The sequence below is a fragment of the Phyllobates terribilis genome, unplaced genomic scaffold (assembly GCF_046119375.1).
Source record: "Phyllobates terribilis strain yellow unplaced genomic scaffold, ASM4611937v1 Scaffold_3__8_contigs__length_932513732, whole genome shotgun sequence".
Classification (NCBI taxonomy): Eukaryota; Metazoa; Chordata; class Amphibia; order Anura; family Dendrobatidae; genus Phyllobates; species Phyllobates terribilis.
The window spans coordinates 432,160,777-432,180,932 of NW_027362763.1; the positions used below are offsets into that span (position 1 = coordinate 432,160,777).

Below are 20,156 nucleotides of genomic sequence, written 5' to 3' on the forward strand. Positions count from 1 at the left end.
GCCTGGAGGTGTGTTTGGGGTCATTGTCCTGTTGAAAAATAAATGATGGTCCAACTAAACGCAAACCAGATGGAATAGCATGCCGCTGCAAGATGCTGTGGTAGCCATGCTGGTTCAGTATGCCTTCAATTTTGAATAAATCCCCAACAGTGTCACCAGCACAGCACCCCCACACCATCACACCTCCTCCTCCATGCTTCATGGTGGGAACCTGGCATGTAGAGTCCATCCGTTCACCTTTTCTGCGTCGCACAAAGACACGGTGGTTGGAACCAAAGATCTCAAATTTGGACTCATCAGACCAAAGCACAGATTTCCACTGGTCTAATGTCCATTTCTTGTGTTCTTTATCCCAAACAAGTCTCTTCTGCTTGTTGCCTGTCCTTAGCAGTGGTTTCTTAGCAGCTATTTTACCATGAAGGCCTGCTGCACAAAGTCTCCTCTTAACAGTTGTTGTAGAGATGTGTCTGCTGCTAGAACTCTGTGTGGCATTGACGTAGTCTCTAATCTGAGCTGCTGTTAACCTGCGATTTCTGAGGCTGGTATCTCGGATAAACTTATCCTCAGAAGCAGAGGTGACTCTTGGTCTTCCTTTCCTGGGGGGGTCCTCATGTGAGACAGTTTCTTTGTAGCGCTTGATGGTTTTTGCAACTGCACTTGGGGACACATTCAAAGTTTGCCTAATTTTTCGGACTGACTGACCTTCATTTCTTAAAGTAATGATGGCCACTCATTTTTCTTTACTTAGCTGCTTTTTTCTTGCCATAATACCAATTCTAACAGTCTATTCAGTAGGACTATCAGCTGTGTATCCACCTGACTTCTGCACAACACAACTGATGGTCCCAACCCCATTTATAAGGCAAGAAATCCCACTTATTAAACCTGACAGGGCACACCTATGAAGTGAAAACCATTTCCGGTGACTACCTCTTGAAGCTCGTCAAGAGAATGCCAAGAGTGTGCAAAGCAGTCTTCAAAGCAAAAGGTGGCTACTTTGAAGAAACTAGAATATAAGACTAGAGATGAGCGTTGTTCTACTCGAACTGTTCGCCAATCTCAAATTCGAGCTGTTTTGGGCGGTGTTCGAGCCGTTCGGCGAACACGAACGATTTGAGAAAAATTCGGCTGTTCGAGGTTATGTTCGATAACTGTTCGTGCACCAAAATCATAACTGGATTTTTTCTCAGTAATGATGAAAATTAATGTTAATACGCAGTTTGAGTGTACATCGGGTGGGGGGAGGGGCAGGGGATGGATCTCTGCAGGAATAATGAAGAACTCCATTTTTTTTTCTCTTTCCCGCATTTACAGTGGGGAGGTGCAATCTGTCAGCCTATCAGCAGCGCACACACGGAGCGAAGTGCTTTTTTTCACACAAGCAAGGGCATGTGTCATTGGCAGTGTATGTCACATGTCCTTGCCCTATAAGACCCAGCCATTTTCCCTGTCGCCACCATTTTCTCACTGCTGCAGCTGCGTGTTAGACGGCACCGCTGTTGCTGTGTGCGCTATACCTTGTTAATTTCAAGCCAATTTTCGCACAAATCTACAGATAGCTTGGGAGTAGGGAATAGTTGTGATTGCAGTTCTTTTAAGGACTAGGTTACAGCATTTCCTGCGACTTTTATCAGGCAGGTCTGTGCTCTTAAATAGATAGATTGTGGGAGTAAAGACTAATTGTAATTGCAGTCCTTTTCAGGACTAGGTTACATCAGTTCCTATCAGTTTTTGCCAGGCAGGTCTGTGCCAGTGCTGTGCAAGTTTTTTTCACAGCATTTGGCTGAATCTAGCAAAGCTAATCCTTTTTGGCCTATTGCAGAGTGTGTTAGTCAGTGGAGTAGCCTATCTGTGTTGCAAGACATACCACCTGTGTATAGAATACCAATTTTTTTACTGCACCTAGTGAAGTAAAATCTTTTGGGCATAGCATCATTCTATTAGTCCATCTATACTGACCTCCATCAGGTTGCAAATTGAATATAATTTTTTTCTGCATCTAGCTCTGAAAAAATATTTGGGCTTCTAGTAGTGTGTGGGACTTGGTCTATTAGTCCATCTATACTGACCTCCATCAGGTTGCAAACTGAATATAATTTTTTTCTGCATCTAGCTCTGAAAAAATATTTGGCCTTCTAGCAGTGTGTGGGACTTGTTCTATTAGTCCATATATACTGACCTCCATCACGTTGCAAATTCAAAATAATTTTTTGTCTGCATCTAGCTCTGAAAAAATATTTGGCCTTCTAGCAGTGTGTGGGACTTTCTCTATTAGTCCATCTATACTGACCTCCATCAGGCTGCAAATTAAAAATAATTTTTATCTGCATCTACCTCTGAAAAAATATTTGGCCTTCTAGCTGTGTGTGGGACTTGTTCTATTAGTCCATCTATACTGACCTCCATCAGGTTGCAAACTGAATATAATTTTTTTCTGCATCTAGCTCTGAAAAAATATTTGGCCTTCTAGCAGTGTGTGGGACTTTCTCTATTAGTCCATCTATACTGACCTCCATCAGGCTGCAAATTAAAAATAATTTTTATCTGCATCTACCTCTGAAAAAATATTTGGCCTTCTAGCAGTGTGTGGGACTTGTTCTACTAGTCCATCTATACTGACCTCCATCAGGTTGCAAATTGAATATCATTTTTTTCTGCATCTACTTCTGAAAAAATGTTTGGGCTTCTAGCAGTGTGTGGGACTTGGTCTATTAGTCCATCTATACTGATCTCCATCAGGTTGCAAATTAAAAATAATTTTTATCTGCATCTAGCTCTGAAAAAATATTTGGGCTTCTAGCTGTGTGTGGGACTTGTTCTATTAGTCCATCTATACTGACCTCCATCAGGTTGCAAACTGAATATAATTTTTTTCTGCATCTAGCTCTGAAAAAATATTTGGCCTTCTAGCAGTGTGTGGGACTTTCTCTATTAGTCCATCTATACTGATCTCCATCAGGTTGCAAATTAAAAATAATTTATATCTGCATCTAGCTCTGAAAAAATATTTGGCCTTCTAGCAGTGTGTGGGACTTCCTCTATTAGTCCATCTATACTGACCTCCATCAGGTTGCAAATTAAAATTAATTTTTTGTCTGCATCTAGCTCTGAAAAAATATTTGGCCTTCTAGCAGTGTGTGGGACTTTCTCTATTAGTCCATCTATACTGACCTCCATCAGGCTGCAAATTAAAAATAATTTTTATCTGCATCTACCTCTGAAAAAATATTTGGCCTTCTAGCAGTGTGTGGGACTTGTTCTATTAGTCCATCTATACTGACCTCCATCAGGTTGCAAATTGAATATAATTTTTTTCTGCATCTACTTCTGAAAAAATGTTTGGGCTTCTAGCAGTGTGTGGGACTTGGTCTATTAGTCCATCTATACTGATCTCTATCAGGTTGCAAATTAAAAATAATTTTTATCTGCATCTACCTCTGAAAAAATATTTGGCCTTCTAGCAGTGTGTGGGACTTGTTCTATTAGTCCATCTATACTGACCTCCATCAGGTTGCAAATTGAATATAATTTTTTTCTGCATCTACTTCTGAAAAAATGTTTGGGCTTCTAGCAGTGTGTGGGACTTGGTCTATTAGTCCATCTATACTGATCTCCATCAGGTTGCAAATTAAAAATAATTTTTATCTGCATCTAGCTCTGAAAAAATATTTGGGCTTCTAGCTGTGTGTGGGACTTGTTCTATTAGTCCATCTATACTGACCTCCATCAGGTTGCAAACTGAATATCATTTTTTTCTGCATCTACCTCAGAAAAAAATTTTGGGCTTCTAGCAGTGTGTGGGACTTGTTCTATTAGTCCATCTATACTGACCTCCATCAGGTTGCAAATTGAATATAATCTTTTTCTGCATCTACTTCTGAAAAAACATTTGGGCTTCTAGCAGTGTGTGGGACTTGGTCTATTAGTCCATCTACACTGACCTCCATCAGGTTGCAAATTAAAAATAATTTTTATCTTCATCTAGCTCTGAAAAAATATTTGGGCTTCTAGCAGTGTGTGGGACTTGGTCTATTAGTCCATCTATACTGATCTCCATCAGGTTGCAAATTAAAAATAATTTTTATCTGCATCTAGCTCTGAAAAAGCATTTGGGCTTCTAGCAGTGTGTGGGACTTGGTCTATTAGTCCATCTATACTGACCTCCATCAGGTTGCAAATTGAATATCATTTTTTTCTGCATCTAGCTCTGAAAAAATATTTGGGCTTCTAACAGTGTGTGGGACTTGTTCTATTAGTCCATCTATACTAACCTACACCAGGTTGCAAATTCAATATAATTTTATTCTGCATCTAGCTCTGAAAAAATATTTGGGCTTCTAGCAGTGTGTGGGACTTGTTCTATTAGTCCATCTATACTGACCTCCATCAGGTTGCAAATTGAATATCATTTTTTTCTGCATCTACTTCTGAAAAAATGTTTGGGTTTCTAGCAGTGTGTGGGACTTGGTCTATTAGTCCATATATACTGATCTCCATCAGGTTGCAAATTAAAAATAATTTTTATCTGCATCTAGCTCTGAAAAAATATTTGGGCTTCTAGCTGTGTGTGGGACTTGTTCTATTAGTCCATCTATACTGACCTCCATCAGGTTGCAAACTTAATATCATTTTTTTCTGCATCTACCTCAGAAAAAAAATTTGGGCTTCTAGCAGTGTGTGGGACTTGTTCTATTAGTCCATCTATACTGACCTCCATCAGGTTGCAAATTGAATATAATTTTTTTCTGCATCTACTTCTGAAAAAATATTTGGGCTTCTAGCAGTGTGTGGGACTTGGTCTATTAGTCCATCTACACTGACCTCCATCAGGTTGCAAATTAAAAATAATTTTTATCTGCATCTAGCTCTGAAAAAATATTTGGGCTTCTAGCAGTGTGTGGGACTTGGTCTATTAGTCCATCTATACTGATCTCCATCAGGTTGCAAATTAAAAATAATTTTTATCTGCATCTAGCTCTGAAAAAGTATTTGGGCTTCTAGCAGTGTGTGGGATTTGGTCTATTAGTCCATCTATACTGACCTCCATCAGGTTGCAAATTGAATATCATTTTTTTCTGCATCTAGCTCTGAAAAAATATTTGGGCTTCTAGCAGTGAGTGGGACTTGTTCTATTAGTCCATCTATACTGACCTCCATCAGGCTGCAAATTGAATATAATTTTTTTCTGCATCTAGCTCTGAAAAAATATTTGGGCTTCTAGCAGTGTGTGGGACTGGGTCTATTAGTTCATCTATACTGACCTCCATCAGGTTGCAAATTAAAAATAATTTTTATCTGCATCTAGCTCTGAAAAAATATTTGGGCTTCTAGCAGTGTGTGGGACTTATTGTATTAGGCCATCTATACCAAGCTCCACCAGCTTTGAAATTAATAATAATTTTTAGCTGCATCTAGCCCTGAAAATAATTTTTCCCAATAGTGGTAGCAATAGAAATATGGGGCGCGCGCCTGGCTAACAAAAATATACGCTTCATAACACAAAACACCAGCCTAGCGCACTGCATTAATAAGATGGAATCATCGTCTCTCCCAATGCTAGGCCTACTACGCAGGCTAGCATTCCTGTGCCTAAAACACAATGTATGGGTCCGCGCTAGCCACTATGCTGAGGGGTATAAAGCTGCTGCTAACGCTTTATAACAATTCAATTGGCAGATTTTAACAGAGCTCTTCCACAACGCCCACCCATCGGGCAACAGTTGACCACCCTCCCTATGGGATCTAGTGGCGAATAGTTGATGCCATTAATCAGAGCGTCAGTTGCCCAGTCAACGTGGCAAGCATACGGTAAGGCATGGGAAGAGTGGACATGACTAGTAGCAGGCAGACGGGTTGACCAATGTGAACAAGCCAGATCACAAGTCACCATAGAATTTCTCCACCAGCTAATGATGAGGGGCATATCAGGAGCGTCAGCGCAGCGGTGTCTGACCGGAGTAGCATTTCACTTCCAACTACTGAATTGGGGAGATGTGACAAAGATTCATCATCAGACAATCCATAAAAGGGTGGAAAAGGGGTTAGCCAAGTCAGGAATGTAGACGTCCCGTCCCGTGTCACTAAAACTGATTTCTCACATCATATCCCTAACACCATTAACATGACACTCACAATTTGAAGCAACACTAATGTCTACTGCATTTGTGATCACCTTCTTCGGGGCGCTATGTATAAGCGAATTAGTCCCTCAATCCAAAATTACCACCAGTGGAGGCTTATTACACCAGGACGTAGTCATAGCCAATAATGCAATACGTCTACGCATACACCAATCGAAAACGGTTCCAGCGGGCAGGGGTACTTGGGTACTTCTACAACCCACAAACGGTACACTGAGTCGGGTAACAATAGTAAAAACATATCTAACCATCAGATCACAAAGTAATTTCTTCCTATCACACATTGATGGAACGCCATTATCAAGATACCTGTTCCAAGCTATATTTAATAAATGCATAACATCGGCAGGGAACCACCCCAAAGATTACGGGACACACTCATTCCGCATAGGTGCGGCCACAGAAGCAGCAAGAGCAGGACTGTCAGAAACGGAAGTTCAGAGGATAGGGAGATGGCGATCCACGTGTTTGGCGAGATACATAAGACCGGACTTGTTATCCTAACGTGGTTTGTTTCTTTTACAGGTGACGCTAAGCCAACAGTGTGAGTGATAGGCCACTCGTATATATATTGGGCACAAAAAAGGGCGAAAGTCCGCCCAGGCGGGAGGAAATTAGAGTTTCATAACACATATTTCAACTGGAGAGGTATTAGAGGCCTGCTATGGCCACAGGTACTAATGGAGGTAATCAAGGTAGGGAGAGAGGCAAGAGGTCCGGTCATCTTAGTTATACAGGCCGGGGGAAACAAGCTAGGTCATCACAAGAGCGCATAACTAATGGCAATAATGAAACTAGACACTGAGCGCTTCAGAGAATTTTTCACAAAATTAGCTATAGTATGGTCAGAGATTGTGCCGATAGCGGTATGGCAAGGTGCGCGAGACATCACGGCCATCGAATGGACAAGGCGGGTAATAAATATTTGGATGGCAAAATTTAGAAGAGACAGAGGCGGTGTAGTGATACGACACCGACAACTGGAAGGAGATAAAGCAGGCCTCATACGGCCCGACGGTGTTCACTTAATAGATATTGGACTGGACATATTCCTGTCAGGACTCCAGGACGGAGTGGAACAAGCGTTAAGAGTGATGGGTGGGGGTCAGAGTCCTGCATACGAGTACGCTGGATCCTCCGTGGCCTGGAAATAGAAAGGACATGTTGGAGAGTTACACTTGTTGGCCAACTTGCCGGAGTGGGGAACCAGGGCATGCTGCAAAAAGCTGAATTATTTTAGAAATAAAATGCCTTTCTAATGGAATGAGTATAAAGAGTTAATAAAGCTGTGACCGATCCTCACCCATCCAGTTGTAAGAGTTACATTATTGTATTGTCCATGAAAGGGGGGCGGTAGGGGGGCTGAGCGTCTGGGTTTGGTTGGGGGTCCCCACAGTCTGCCTAGGCTAGATTCATTTAAAAATTCTTATTAGATACACAGGCGGTGCAGCTTGCTTCGCAGCTGGGCTACTACGCCCAAAGTATTGCCTAGGCTAGATGCAGTTAAAAATTCTACGCTGACTAGCAGACACTGAAGATTTGGAGCAGACCTCTGAGTAAACAGCTCTTCAGACTCAACCATCTGTGTTACCCCAAGCCATAGTGTATGTAGTTTCTTACAGTTAAAAGGGGGGGGTGCGACCCAACCCACCTGGAATTGACGATGCCAACGTCACGTAAGACACAGCAAGGGGACTCCCAAAATTGTGGCACAGACACCACTTAACCCTAGAACGCATACCTGTGGCCTTGCAGGCCCGCCCAGTTAATTGTTTTCTATTTTCTGCAAGATTACTTTAGTTAGAATTTTGAAACTCTAGGTATTCTTCATGTATATAGTTGTTTGTCATTTGAGTTTGAGTTATTCCATGTTATTTGCACACGGGCCTAAAGGGCCCCAGGTATGTGAAAGTGTAGATTTTTATGGTCATGCGTTCTAGGGTTAAGTGGCATCAATTGCCCCACTGTTGCTTAAAACGGTCGGTGAGGTGATTTTACCAAATCCCCAAGCTTTTAGTCTCCCAAGGATGACACAGGGGTAGAAAAGTCCTTGCGAATCCATGATTTGTTCATCTTTATGAACGTGAGTCTGTCTACATTCACAGTGGACAGCCGCGTGCGCTTATCTGTCAGCACACCACCAGCAGCGCTGAACACACGTTCAGAGAGAACGCTGGCTGCATGGCATGACAAGATCACCAAGGCGTGAGTGGCGAGCTCCGGCGATTATTCCAGATTGGAATACCAAAATGAGCAAGGGTCCAGTGACACAGTCATGGCTTCGATGTTCACTTGGAGATTCTCCTGTACCATCCTCTCTAGGCATTGACTATGTGTCAGACTTCTTGTCTCCTGTGGCCTTGCAAAGGATGGTCTAAAAAAGTGGTGAAACGATTCCACAAAATTGCTGTTACCAGCAGATACTGTGTTACTGTTACTGTTTGAGTGATGAAGACTCGACAGTCCCACCGTTGGCAAGTTAGAACTGTGAGATTCACTACGTGCACCACTGGTGTTTTGTGGAAAAGCACATGTAAGATTCTGCAACAGCGTCTGCAGATACTCCTGCATTCGTCAATACCTTTTTATGGCAGGAATTATTTCGGCAAATATACTTTTGTACCGGGGATCTAAGAGTGTGGCAACCCAGTAGTCGGGATTACTTCGAATTCTGACAATCCGGGGGTCATGTTGCAGGTAGTGCAGCAAGAAGGCACTCATGTGTCTTGCGCATCCAGAAGTACCAAGTCCTTGTTGTGTTGGTAGCGAGGTAAGAATCATGCTTCCTTCCTCTGCCCTCTCCCTCCAACCTCGCACAACAGAAATGTGATCAAGGTCTCCCTCATCTGATGAGTCTTCCATGCCCATCGCCAGTTCGTCCTCCACTTCTTCCTCGGCTCCTGCACCTTCCTCAACAGTTTGGCTGCTACCATGCGCCCTGGTTAATCCCTCTCCCCCACCCTCCCATGCCTGCCGCCTTGGTGCTGCCAACCGTCTGGACCTTGGAGATGTTATCCCTTCCGCATACGACTCCTCCTCTACTTCCTCCACCTCCTCTTGTCCCACCACCTGACTCTGAATTCTGTTTAATGTGTGCTCCAGCATGTAAATCACCGGAATAGTCATGCTAATAATGGCATCGTCGTCAGCACTAAACATCTTCGTCGCCATTTCAAAACTGTGCAGAAGGGTGTGTGGCGCCCCTGAGGGTTCAGTCGCCACAGAGTTACTGCATCTCACCCAGAGGTGTGGTATCTCACCCTCAGGTAAGGAAGGCGTATGGCTCGGGACCCTGACTCCTGCATCCAACACATACCCGCAGTGGGGGTAGGGCGAGATTGCTCCTAAGGGAGAGCACAGTCCCAGGTCCCTAGCTGGTTTGAGGGTCCTATGTAGTGGGTGCTTAGGGGAGCAGCTTAGGGGAGCACATGACAAGGAGAGTATAAATAGGAAGCCATCTTAGAAAGAGCAAGCCAGACAGAGGAGGAAAAGTGACAGGAGCAGAGACTAGGCATGAGCTCTGCTCCGGAGGCGGGCCTAGCCTGGGAGGCCCAGGACTGAAGGAGAGAAGAGAGCAGTGGGAGCTGGAAGGCTCCAGGAACCGAAGGGACCCTACGGCTACGGGCCGTGCAGAAGGCCACCCGTACACCCGCTGCTACCAGGAGGTAGAGGGGTCAGGCCAGGTAAGGGGAACCGGTCCCTCAACTAGCGGAGAAACAGCAAGGCTCAACTAGAAACCGGAGGCTGCTGCATTTCATGTACTGCAGGCCAAAGTCCACACCAGTCTCACTAAAGAAGGTAGCCACATAGGACCCAGGGGACGGAACACACGTCACCCGCCAAGGCCCGAGGATACCGGATAGAAGTGTCACTGGGTGTGAGGTGCAGGGAGAAGGCCAGAGAAAGGACACACAGAAGTGGGTCCTGCTAAGTACTCCGGAGCTATCTGGGGGTGGACTGAGCCCCTCACTGAGTATGTACAGCACGACGGGGGAGATTGCTCTGGTACCTGTAATCTGGACTACAACAACTGTGAGTAATATCTTGAGACGGCATCACACGGACTCTGTGTTCATTACTGACTCCCTGAACTACAACCACCATCATCCACCCACACTGCCCTGAAGCTACACTCTTCCTGTGGTGAGTAATAATACCGTTGCTGCAAAACCACCAGCTTCAGAGGACTGTTCCGCAGCGACGGCCCCTTTGGTCGCACTCCACAGGTGGCGTAGTCAGACATTATAAAATCCATATATACAAATTACCCTTGGATTGACCGCCCTGGGTCACGGACTGGGTCACCGCCACAGTGACTACAACCCCCAGCGTCTACCGGCCCGGCTCAGGGTACCCCATGGCCCAGGGGGCGCGTCAACTTCAAAGGTCCCTGATCTGAGACCACTCCTGCAGCGTGATTTGCCCCACCTCTGGATCTCGTTGGCCCAGGCTATACGTCAGAACGTATTGCACCAGGGCTTGTCGGTGCTGCCACAGTCGCTGCAACATGTGCAGAGTTGAATTCCACCGTGTCGGCACATCGCATTTCAGCCGGTGAACTGGCAGGCCCAACGACTTCTGTAGAGATGTAAGTCGTTGAACTGCGGGATGCGAACGGTGGAAGTGAGCACACAGCGACCGTGCCCTCTGCAGAAGGCCATCTAGTCCGGGATAGTGGGCTAAAAATTGCTGGACAACCAGGTTCAACACATGAGCCATACAAGGCACGTGTGTGACATTGCCCCGGCGAAGTGCCGCACCCAGGTTTGCAGCATTGTCGCACATGGCCTTCCCTGGTTGCAGGTCCAGTGGAGACAACCTTTCATGAAACTGGGTCTCCAGAGCTGACCACAACTCCTCAGCTGTGTGACTCACATTTCCCAGACATTTCAAAGTAAACACTGATGCCGTTGAGCCCTGCTGCCAGCATAGTAAGGAGGTGTGCAGGATTCCTTCTGCGCAGTTAGAAAGCAGGTGGCATTACCAGACAGGCTTTGGGTGCAGGTGGAGGACCGAGAGGAGGTTGAGGAGGCAGAAGCAGTGGAGGAACTTCGAGATAAAGAGGATTGACGCACAACTCGTGGGGACGGTAAGACTTGGACAGCAGCCCCTTGTCCTGCTGTCACCATAGTTACCCAGTGCCCAGTCAGCGACATGTAACGCCCCTGTCCATGCCTTCTCGTCCAAGTGTCTGTGGTGAAGTGCACCCTGTCACACACAGAGTTTCTCAAAGAAGCGGTGATGTTGTGTGCGACATGCTAGTGGAGCGCAGGCACACCTTTCTTTGAGAAGTAGTGCCGACTGGGCATCTGGTACTGGGGCACTGTGACGGACATAAGGTCTTGAAAATCCTCTGTGTCCTCCAGGTGGAAAGGCAGCATTTCTGTAGCCAACAGCTTGCAGATGGTGAAATTCAACCTCTTAGCTTTCTCATGGCTAGGAGGAAATGGTCTTTTACTTTTCCACATCTGAGGGACCGAGGGCTGGCTGTTGTGCATAGACGGTGTTGAGTAGGGTGTCCCCGGCAAACTGCCGGTCTGTGAGGAAGATGCAGGCGGACATGTTAGGTTGCCTTGATCCAAAGGTGGTGCTCTCGATGTCGGAGAGAGCTCAACACTAGCAGGTGTTTCCACTTCCCAATGAACTGACGACCTGCCAATCACACTGGCTGTTGCGGGTAAAGAGGTGGCAGGTCTGCGTCCAAAAACATGTGTGACTGCTGTCCCCCCAGTCACAGAGGATGAAGAGGCTGCGGATGCACAAGATGGGGCAGACGGTGGTTGGCCCAGCCGGCTAGGCCGCATTGTAGCACAGTGAGCTTCCCACTGCAACTTATGCTTCATATCCATGTAACGGTACATGCATGAAGTACTCAAACTATGGATTTTTTGGCCTCTACTTAGCTTTTGCTGACAAATATTACAGATAACACGAGTTGGGTCATCCTTATCGATCTGAATAAATGCCCAGGCTATGCAAGGCTTAGAGCCCATGTGACCTGAAGAGCCACTTCGACTTGTGGTCAGAGGCAGAGTTGTGGTTGAGGATGCAGTTGTTGACGTGCTTCCAGTACTCCGTCTCTGTTCAGGAAGGCGCAACCTAACCTCGTCGTCAATAGCATCTGTGATGCCCCGCTGCGCTTGGTATCACAGATCCTAGAAGAGTGCATTGATGGAATCCTCCACAAGAGGCCCCCATAAACATTCACACATCTCCACCTTCCACCTCAGACCAGCAGAGGGAGCCCGTTAGGGATATAAATAGGGAAGGTGGAGCTAGGCAGTTCAGTTCCTCTGAAGAGTTCCTGCAGTAGAGAAGCCTAAGAGAGGTCAGTCTGCAGTGGAGCTCAGTCTAGTCTAGAGAACGCAGTTAATAGTTCAGCAGTGGAGCACGAGGCTCCTGCTTGCTAGATTCAGGGAGCCCAGATAGAGCTTAAGGTGTGCCGGTGCCGTAAGATCAGTGAAGCGCGGCAAGCTGCCGTTAGTGTGTATAGCCTAGTGAGGGCCCGAGTAGGTCGAAGGCGAGTGGCGAGTTAGTACATAAGGGGCAGAGGAGCTTAACCAGCTCACCCCGAAGCATTTACCGGACACAGGATCCGAGCTTACCGGTATCTCTATGACCCAGTAAGGCATAACCGGAATCCCTGGAGAACTACAATTCCCAGGATCGCTAAGGTGCTGATATGTAACAGAGCCAGGAGACGCTTAGGCCCCGCATACTGGGAGTGTGAACTCCAAGAGAAGGCCCTACCACAAGGTCAGCCAGCGCAGGACAGAGACATAGTTAGGCCTAGCTCCAGGCAGGTCAGAAACTTACTACGCAGAGGCAAGAAACAGGAGGCCCTACACCCGCTCATTGGGGAGGATCCTGATATGCACCCTTCACCCTACAGTGCTCCGGGATGTGCCTGAATTTCCACCAGTAAAAGGTACTGAAGTGACTACCGTGTCCGTTCCCGTTCTTGCTCTGACCCAGCTGGGTCTTGCCTGTCCTGCATTCCCCCTGCATATGCTGCCCTGAGACCTAGGTCCACCTGTGGGGAGCTATACCATCGAGCTGCCTTATCACCAGCCTCAGTGGACTGCTGCAGCGCTGGTGCTTGTCACCAGATACCACAGGTGGCGTCATGAACTCTTATAAAATTAACAATTATCCACCCTTTTAAAGAGAGACCCCAGGGTACAGGCCAGGGAGCCGACCACCGCGACATCCCCAAGGCCAGGCAAATGCCCGGGTACCGAGTCATCCCCATCCCCAGGGCTAGTCACATCCTCCTCCACCTCCTCTGCTGACCTCATCGACAGGCTGACTGTGGGTTGACAGTAAGTGGGATCTCCAACCTCGTCATCATCACCCTGTGTGTTATCACACCCGTCGTCCTCAGAGCCAACCTCTTCCTGCCCTGACCGAAAAGTCAAGTTGTCGCTCCAATCAGGTATTTGAGTCTCATCATCGTCTTCCTCATTGTCTCCACCAACAGGAGTTACAGTTTGGGAACAAGGGTCTACATTATGCTCAGAACCTTCTTCATCTGGTCCTGGATCCGACTTATAAAGATTCTGGGCATCAGATCAGATCATTTCCTCATCTGGATTAACAGAAGCTCTGGAGCAGACCTCCGTTTCCCAGGCTATAGTATGAGTAAACAGCTGTGCAGACTCAACCATCTGTGCTACCCCATACTCAGACGGGCAGCTGGAGACTTGGGAGCTGTGAGGAAGCAAGTGCGATTGGGGTGACACCTCTGAGGACTGGAGTATTTGTGATGTTGAAATTGAGGTGATGGAGAGCCCACTTGAAGGAGCACTTGATATCCGTTGAAGCACCTGCTGTTTTTGTGCCTCATTTAGAATTTGTAGCGATGGGCGTGTCCGTAAGAATGGGATCATATCACATTGTCCACGAAAAGAAGTCGACATCTTAGTTTGGCTGGAAGATGGTCTTTCTTCTGCAGATGTTACTCCCCCCCCCACCGTGGGGGGCCTCGACCCACCGGCGGACAGGCACCAGTATTGGGATAGGGTCCACCGCGGCTCTGGCACAAACCCGGCGACACAGAGGTGGCACGGGCAGGAACGGACTGGCCGTGTCGGCTTCTCACTTTTTGGATTTTAGAAGGGCATGACATGCCTATATCTGTATCTCCCCCTCCTTTTACTCCTCCACCTCTTTTCTTTTCGCATGACTATATGTCCTTCTTCTCTGCTAGATTTCTAAAACTTAACATGGACAAAACAGAATTCATCATCTTTCCGCCATCTCATTCAACCCTCCCAACTGACCTATCCATCATAGTCAATGGCTGCCCACTCTCCCCAGTCCCTCAAGCTCGCTGCCTCGGGGTAACCCTGGACTCGGAACTCTCCTTCAAACCACATATCCAAGCCCTTTCCACTTCCTGCCGACTCCAACTTAAAAATATCTCCCGGATCCGCACATTCCTAAACCATGAATCTGCAAAAACACTAGTGCACGCCCTCATCATCTCCCGCCTTGACTACTGCAACCTCCTGCTCTGTGGCCTCCCCTCTAACACTCTCGCACCCCTCCAATCTATCATAAACTCTGCTGCTCGACTAATCAACCTGTCCCCCCGCTATTCCCCGGCCTCTCCTCTCTGTCAATCTCTTCACTGGCTCCCCATTGCTCAGAGACTCCAGTTCAAAACCCTAACCATGACATCCAAAGCCATTCACAACCTGTCTCCTCCATATATCTCCGACCTAGTCTCCCGTTACATACCTGCACGCAACCTCCGATCCTCACAAGATCTCCTGCTCTACTCCCCTCTTATCTCCTCCTCCCACAACCGTATACAAGATTTCTCCCGTGCTTCCGCCCTACTCTGGAACTCTCTACCCCAACGTATCAGACTCTCGCCTACCGTGGAAACCTTCAAAAGGAACCTGAAGACCCACCTCTTCCGACAAGCCTACAACCTGCAGTAACCACCGCTCCACCATACCGCTGCACGACCAGCTGTACCCTCACCTACTGTATCCTCACCCATCCCTCGTAGATTGTGAGCCCTCGCGGGCAGGGTCCTCGCTCCGCCTGTACCAGTCGCTGTCACATTGTGTTCAAGATTATTGAAATTGTTCTTGTATTATACCCCCTTTTTCACATGTAAAGCGCCATGGAATAAATGGCGCTATAATAATAAATAATAATAATAATAATACTTGTCACTTTTCCATGTGTTAGTTGTGTCTTCTGAGCAGTTTGTCAGCTTTTGGACACCTTTGAAGGTGTTTTCTATGTGTTTCTATATGTTTTTGTTTGCCTGCCATTGGTTTTAACGGCGTTCGAAGGTGTTCGACGAACAGTTCGACGAACAGTTCGGCGAACACACGGGTGTTCGACGAACCGAACCGAACTCGAACACTACGGGGGTGGCTCAACACTATATAAGACATATTTTCAGTTGTTTCACACTTTTTTTGTTAAGTATATAATTCCACATGTGTTAATTCATAGTTTTGATGCCTTCAGTGTGAATGTACAATTTTCAAAGTCATGAAAATACAGAAAATTCTTTAAATGAGAAGGTGTGTCCAAACTTTTGGTCTGTACTGTATGTGTTTGCATAATTTATAAGTAATAATAAATAAAAAAATAACATGAGTGAAAATACGGGGAGGGCTCAGATAATATAATCGTCCACATAAAAGATCCACTAATGAAGAGACAAAAGACATTCCCCCAATGCCAGTACCAGTCATAGTAAATACTGCATCCACCATAAATCATGAATTATATGATGGCTTGCTGATAGTTCTGTCCAAGATAAGCTAATGGGATTGATTAAATAAGAAATCTAAGGTATGAAGAGAGAGACAAAATGGTACATTAGAAAGGTATACCAAGGAACACTACAGAGGCACAACACATATTAAATCGTATGATATATAATACACAGAATTTGCATAATCCCAAGGAGTTACATAGACGTCCATCTAGAAGCCAACAATACCTTGTAGCATATTAATGCTGGTAAAGATGGACAGGATGGTATGGTGGAGCAAAGACCATCAGCGCATGTTTCAGCAACACTGGTCTCCTGTATTAGGGGTCTTTAAAGAGGACCTTTCACCAGTTTGAGCATGTTAAATTAGCCACATCATAGAATAATGGCTGCACAGCTGAAAAAAACGATTTTTTGTGTGTTTTTTTAACTTCCGCTCTCTGTTGCAGAGATATTATCTTGCAAAGTTTAGGTTATAATTTATGATAAGTCCAAGTGATTTTTTACTGGGGCGTGTACTTTTTACACTACATGAAGTTGAACAATCATAAGCAGGGAGCAACATACTGTGGAAAAAGACAATCTGCTCGCCTCACTGCAGAACTGTGTGTGATTACAAGATATCCAGAGTGGAGTAGAAATGAGTATAATTATGTACATCTTTCTGCTTTCATCTCACAGCAGTCCATGTGGGGGAGGGGAGATACAGCTGAGCTGAAAGCACTGGGAGATGAGAGCTGCAGTTGTATTTATAATGAGTCAAAGCTCAGTTCTGCTGTTCTCCTCTTCCGCCACACTGACTGCCATGAGATGAAAGTTGAAGATGTATTAGTAATCACACCCATCTCTGCTCTTCTCCCAGCACTTTGTCATCTTACACAGCAGAGAGACCAGTGAGGAGAGCAGACTCTTTGCCATTACATGCCTCTCACCGAGAAACCTGCTCTAATCTATTGTGGGGGGGGGTGCGCAATTTTTTCATGGGTATGTTGGTGTCTGCTTATGATTGGGCAATGTTATGCAGGAAAAGAAGTACACATGCCCAGTAAGAAATCTCTGGTAACGCTCCCTTGAATTTAACATACATTGTAACCTAAACTTTACAAGTCAATATCTCCACAATTGAGAGAAGAAATTTAAGAATAAAAACTAGGTTTTATTCAGCTATGCAGTCACTATTCCACAATTTGGCTAGTTAAAAATGCTCAAACTGGTAAAAGGTCCTCTTGTAAGGGAACCTGTCAGCAGGTTTTTACACCCCAAACTAATATCATCTATGTAAAGTCGCAATAATGTTGATTAAATCTATACCTTTGCTTTAGAAATATTTGTATACTTTTTTGAGAAATCCATCAGCAAATTTTTATGCAAATGAACAGCAAGTGCAGCGGGGTTGGCACTACATTTGACACTGTATTTATAGCTTCATGGCCTCTCTCCATTTTTCTGGCCAGCTGCCTGCCTAGTGTCAGTGACTAACAGGTCACTCTTATCTCTCCTGCTCAAGCTATCATGCAGGTACAGTCATTACTTTAGGTGGTGCATGTGCAGATTGACAGATTGATAGTGACACCAGCGCTGCCCCACAGATTCTATCACCACCCTCAAATGAGATATCACTGGGGGGAGGGGTGGTGTTATTTCATACTTTGGTTCTATCATCACTCCCTGAAGACCTTTTGTTTGAGGTTGGTAATAGAAGCTGTGGGGCAGTGAGGGTGTCACTCACACTGCTTCTATCTCTGCCCCCTGATGATGCCTTGTTTTACACTTAAAACCTGTGGCATTGGGGAAAGAAGCATATTGTCAGCATTTTACTCACCTTTTACACAGCTTCTGTCTGTGCCATGGAACCAGGGCATATTCATAGAGCAGTGTTGAAAGAAACTGTTGTAAGTAACTGCAGCACTGCCCATTGATGACGTCCTGCCCCAAGAGGAGTAATAGACGCTGCGGGGAAGTGAGTGCAGCCCCAGCCTCCTGTGTCATTCTATTTGAGACTACTCTCAAATGAAGAAGCTCTGGAGAGGGACAAAACGGCACACAAAATAGAGCAATACCGTCTGGCAAGGGATAGGTGTAATCAATGGTAGCACTCACCTAAAGGTGCTGTGTGCAGGCACAACACCTATAAATGCATCAAAAGTTGCTGCTGCTGCCCCGTGGTTGGAGGAAATGGTTCTTCCAGAGGTAATGGCAGAAAATGGAAGCTGGCACGTTTAGGTGGGCTGGGCTGAGCTGTGGGAATGAAGAGGCTTGGGATTCCAAGATGGTTCTTATTAATACCAAAGCGTTTCTGAGCCGGACCGGCGCCTTTCTCACAGTATAAAAACCAAAAGCAGAAAGGTCCGGAGCAGAAATGCGTTGGTATTAATAAAAACCGTCTTGGAATCCCAAGCCTCTTCATTCCCGCAGCGTAGCCCGCCTAAACGTGCCAGCTTCCATTTTTTGCCATACTCTCAAATGAAATGTCACAGGAAGTGAAGTAAAGAAAAAAACAGCTAGGGATTAGCTATATAGGGAGAAGTGTAGGGTATTGTATAATAAAGCTAATTACAAAAGTGGTTAGGATTTAAAAATAGATATTTAGAAGGACATTTTAGGTACCGGATCACCCCTTTAAGTACAGCATTCTGACTACTAATAGCATAAATATTGGAGAGCTCCATGTGCCCCTAGCTTATTTTAGATTGAAAGCCATAACTGTCTGCAGTTTTTCTACTGTGCTGAGGTGGGAGAACCAAACTTCTCTGAATTTCCAGCAATAAATGAAAGCTAGACTACAATAATCTGAGCTGACAGCTGACAATAGTCATCTTGCAATGCGTAACGTGCAACAAAAGTGTCTTGCTTTGCAATGAAGTTTCGTGCGGCACTGCGAGCGATCTAATGAATCTAAGACTTGAAATACCTCCCACGATTGTACATCGGTGTCAGAGATGCAGGCATTGTGGGTAAGCTTTAAAGCATTTATTATGTTTACACAATGAAGCCATGCTTGCATTAACCCCTTAAAGCGCATAAACATTCACCCAAAAAAACAAGCTCTACCTCTACTGTATAGAATTAAACACAATGTTATAAATTGACTTTTCTATCAGTCTCTTTTGAAGATGATGAAGGTATGATCAATATCACGACAATGGCTTGAAATTCTGCACGTCAAATCCTAAAATGTGTTTAGACAAGATGATGCATAAAATCAGGATTGGCATATACAGAATTGGATAGATAGTGTTTTCCAAAGCAAAATGAATAGGAATGTATCAATTAATCAATATCATTATTTTAATGGATGTATCTTGGCTGAACAACCTATCAGTCATAATACAGTATTAGTAACTATCACAGTAAGAAAGTGCATTGTTACTCACCTGCCTTGCTTATATAACTCAGGTATGACCCTCGTCTGTAAATGAAATCTGCTTTCAGCAAACACACTCAATGCCCAAAATACAAATAGAGTGCAGATTCCAAGATAGCTGGTAGTCAGCATGATAACTCCAAGACTACAGCCCAAAAATAGTCCCCAGAGTAAGCACTAAGACGAAATTTTGTTTTTTCTTGAAGACATTGGTGGGTCATCTCATTATTAGAAGGATGTTTACCCATACAGAAAGGAAACGCCACTCAGTATTTAATCTGGATGCAGGGGAAAGCAATTTCCACTAAACCTATAAATCCGTCTACGTCAGATGGCTGGGATTTTCAGGCTGTGGAGAATTCACTTCTCTTTCAGAATCGCTTTTATGCTTCTTGCTTAGGGCAATGTAGAAATTGTTACAATGGAAGTTGGGGAGAAGAGCTCATTTGTAGAAGTGAGCAGTACTCTGATAATAACCTCCAGAAATCAGTTATAATGATTGATGTCCACAGAGATTCTTGTCCAAATTTCCTACGTGCTGCATGTCAATGGAGCTGACTCCTGATTAAAGTGGCATGGATATGAAGAGCCAAATCTCAGGCAAACATTGTACAACATCGTATTTCTGTAATACATTTGTCAAATAGACATGGGTAAAAACTGTTCATGATATCATAGTATGGTAGAATTAAATAAATATCCTTTTTTTTCTAGTAATATAGAATTTTGTATTTTTATTAAAATTCTACAATTAAAATGGGACATATTCAGTATAGTCACACATTGTATTAAAGCATGTAGAGCAAGTTACACAAACTGGGAAATGTTAGCTCGATATACATATTTTATACATAAGAATATGAAGTTTTGCTTCAATTTTCCTGTAGATCGTGTGTTTACACACATT

General features: G+C 45.0%; 1 protein-coding gene across 1 annotated transcript in view; it reads right to left on the minus strand.

Annotated features, from left to right (window-relative positions):
• GABRR1 (gamma-aminobutyric acid type A receptor subunit rho1) overlaps nucleotides 1-19,381 on the minus strand; it is a 287,943-nt gene extending 268,562 nt beyond the window's left edge. The window contains exon 1 of the mRNA XM_073673166.1: nucleotides 19,260-19,381. Coding sequence (XP_073529267.1) covers nucleotides 19,260-19,381 — 122 coding nt within the window. The remainder of the gene's footprint in view (nucleotides 1-19,259) is intronic.
• Nucleotides 19,382-20,156: the final 775 nt, after the last annotated feature.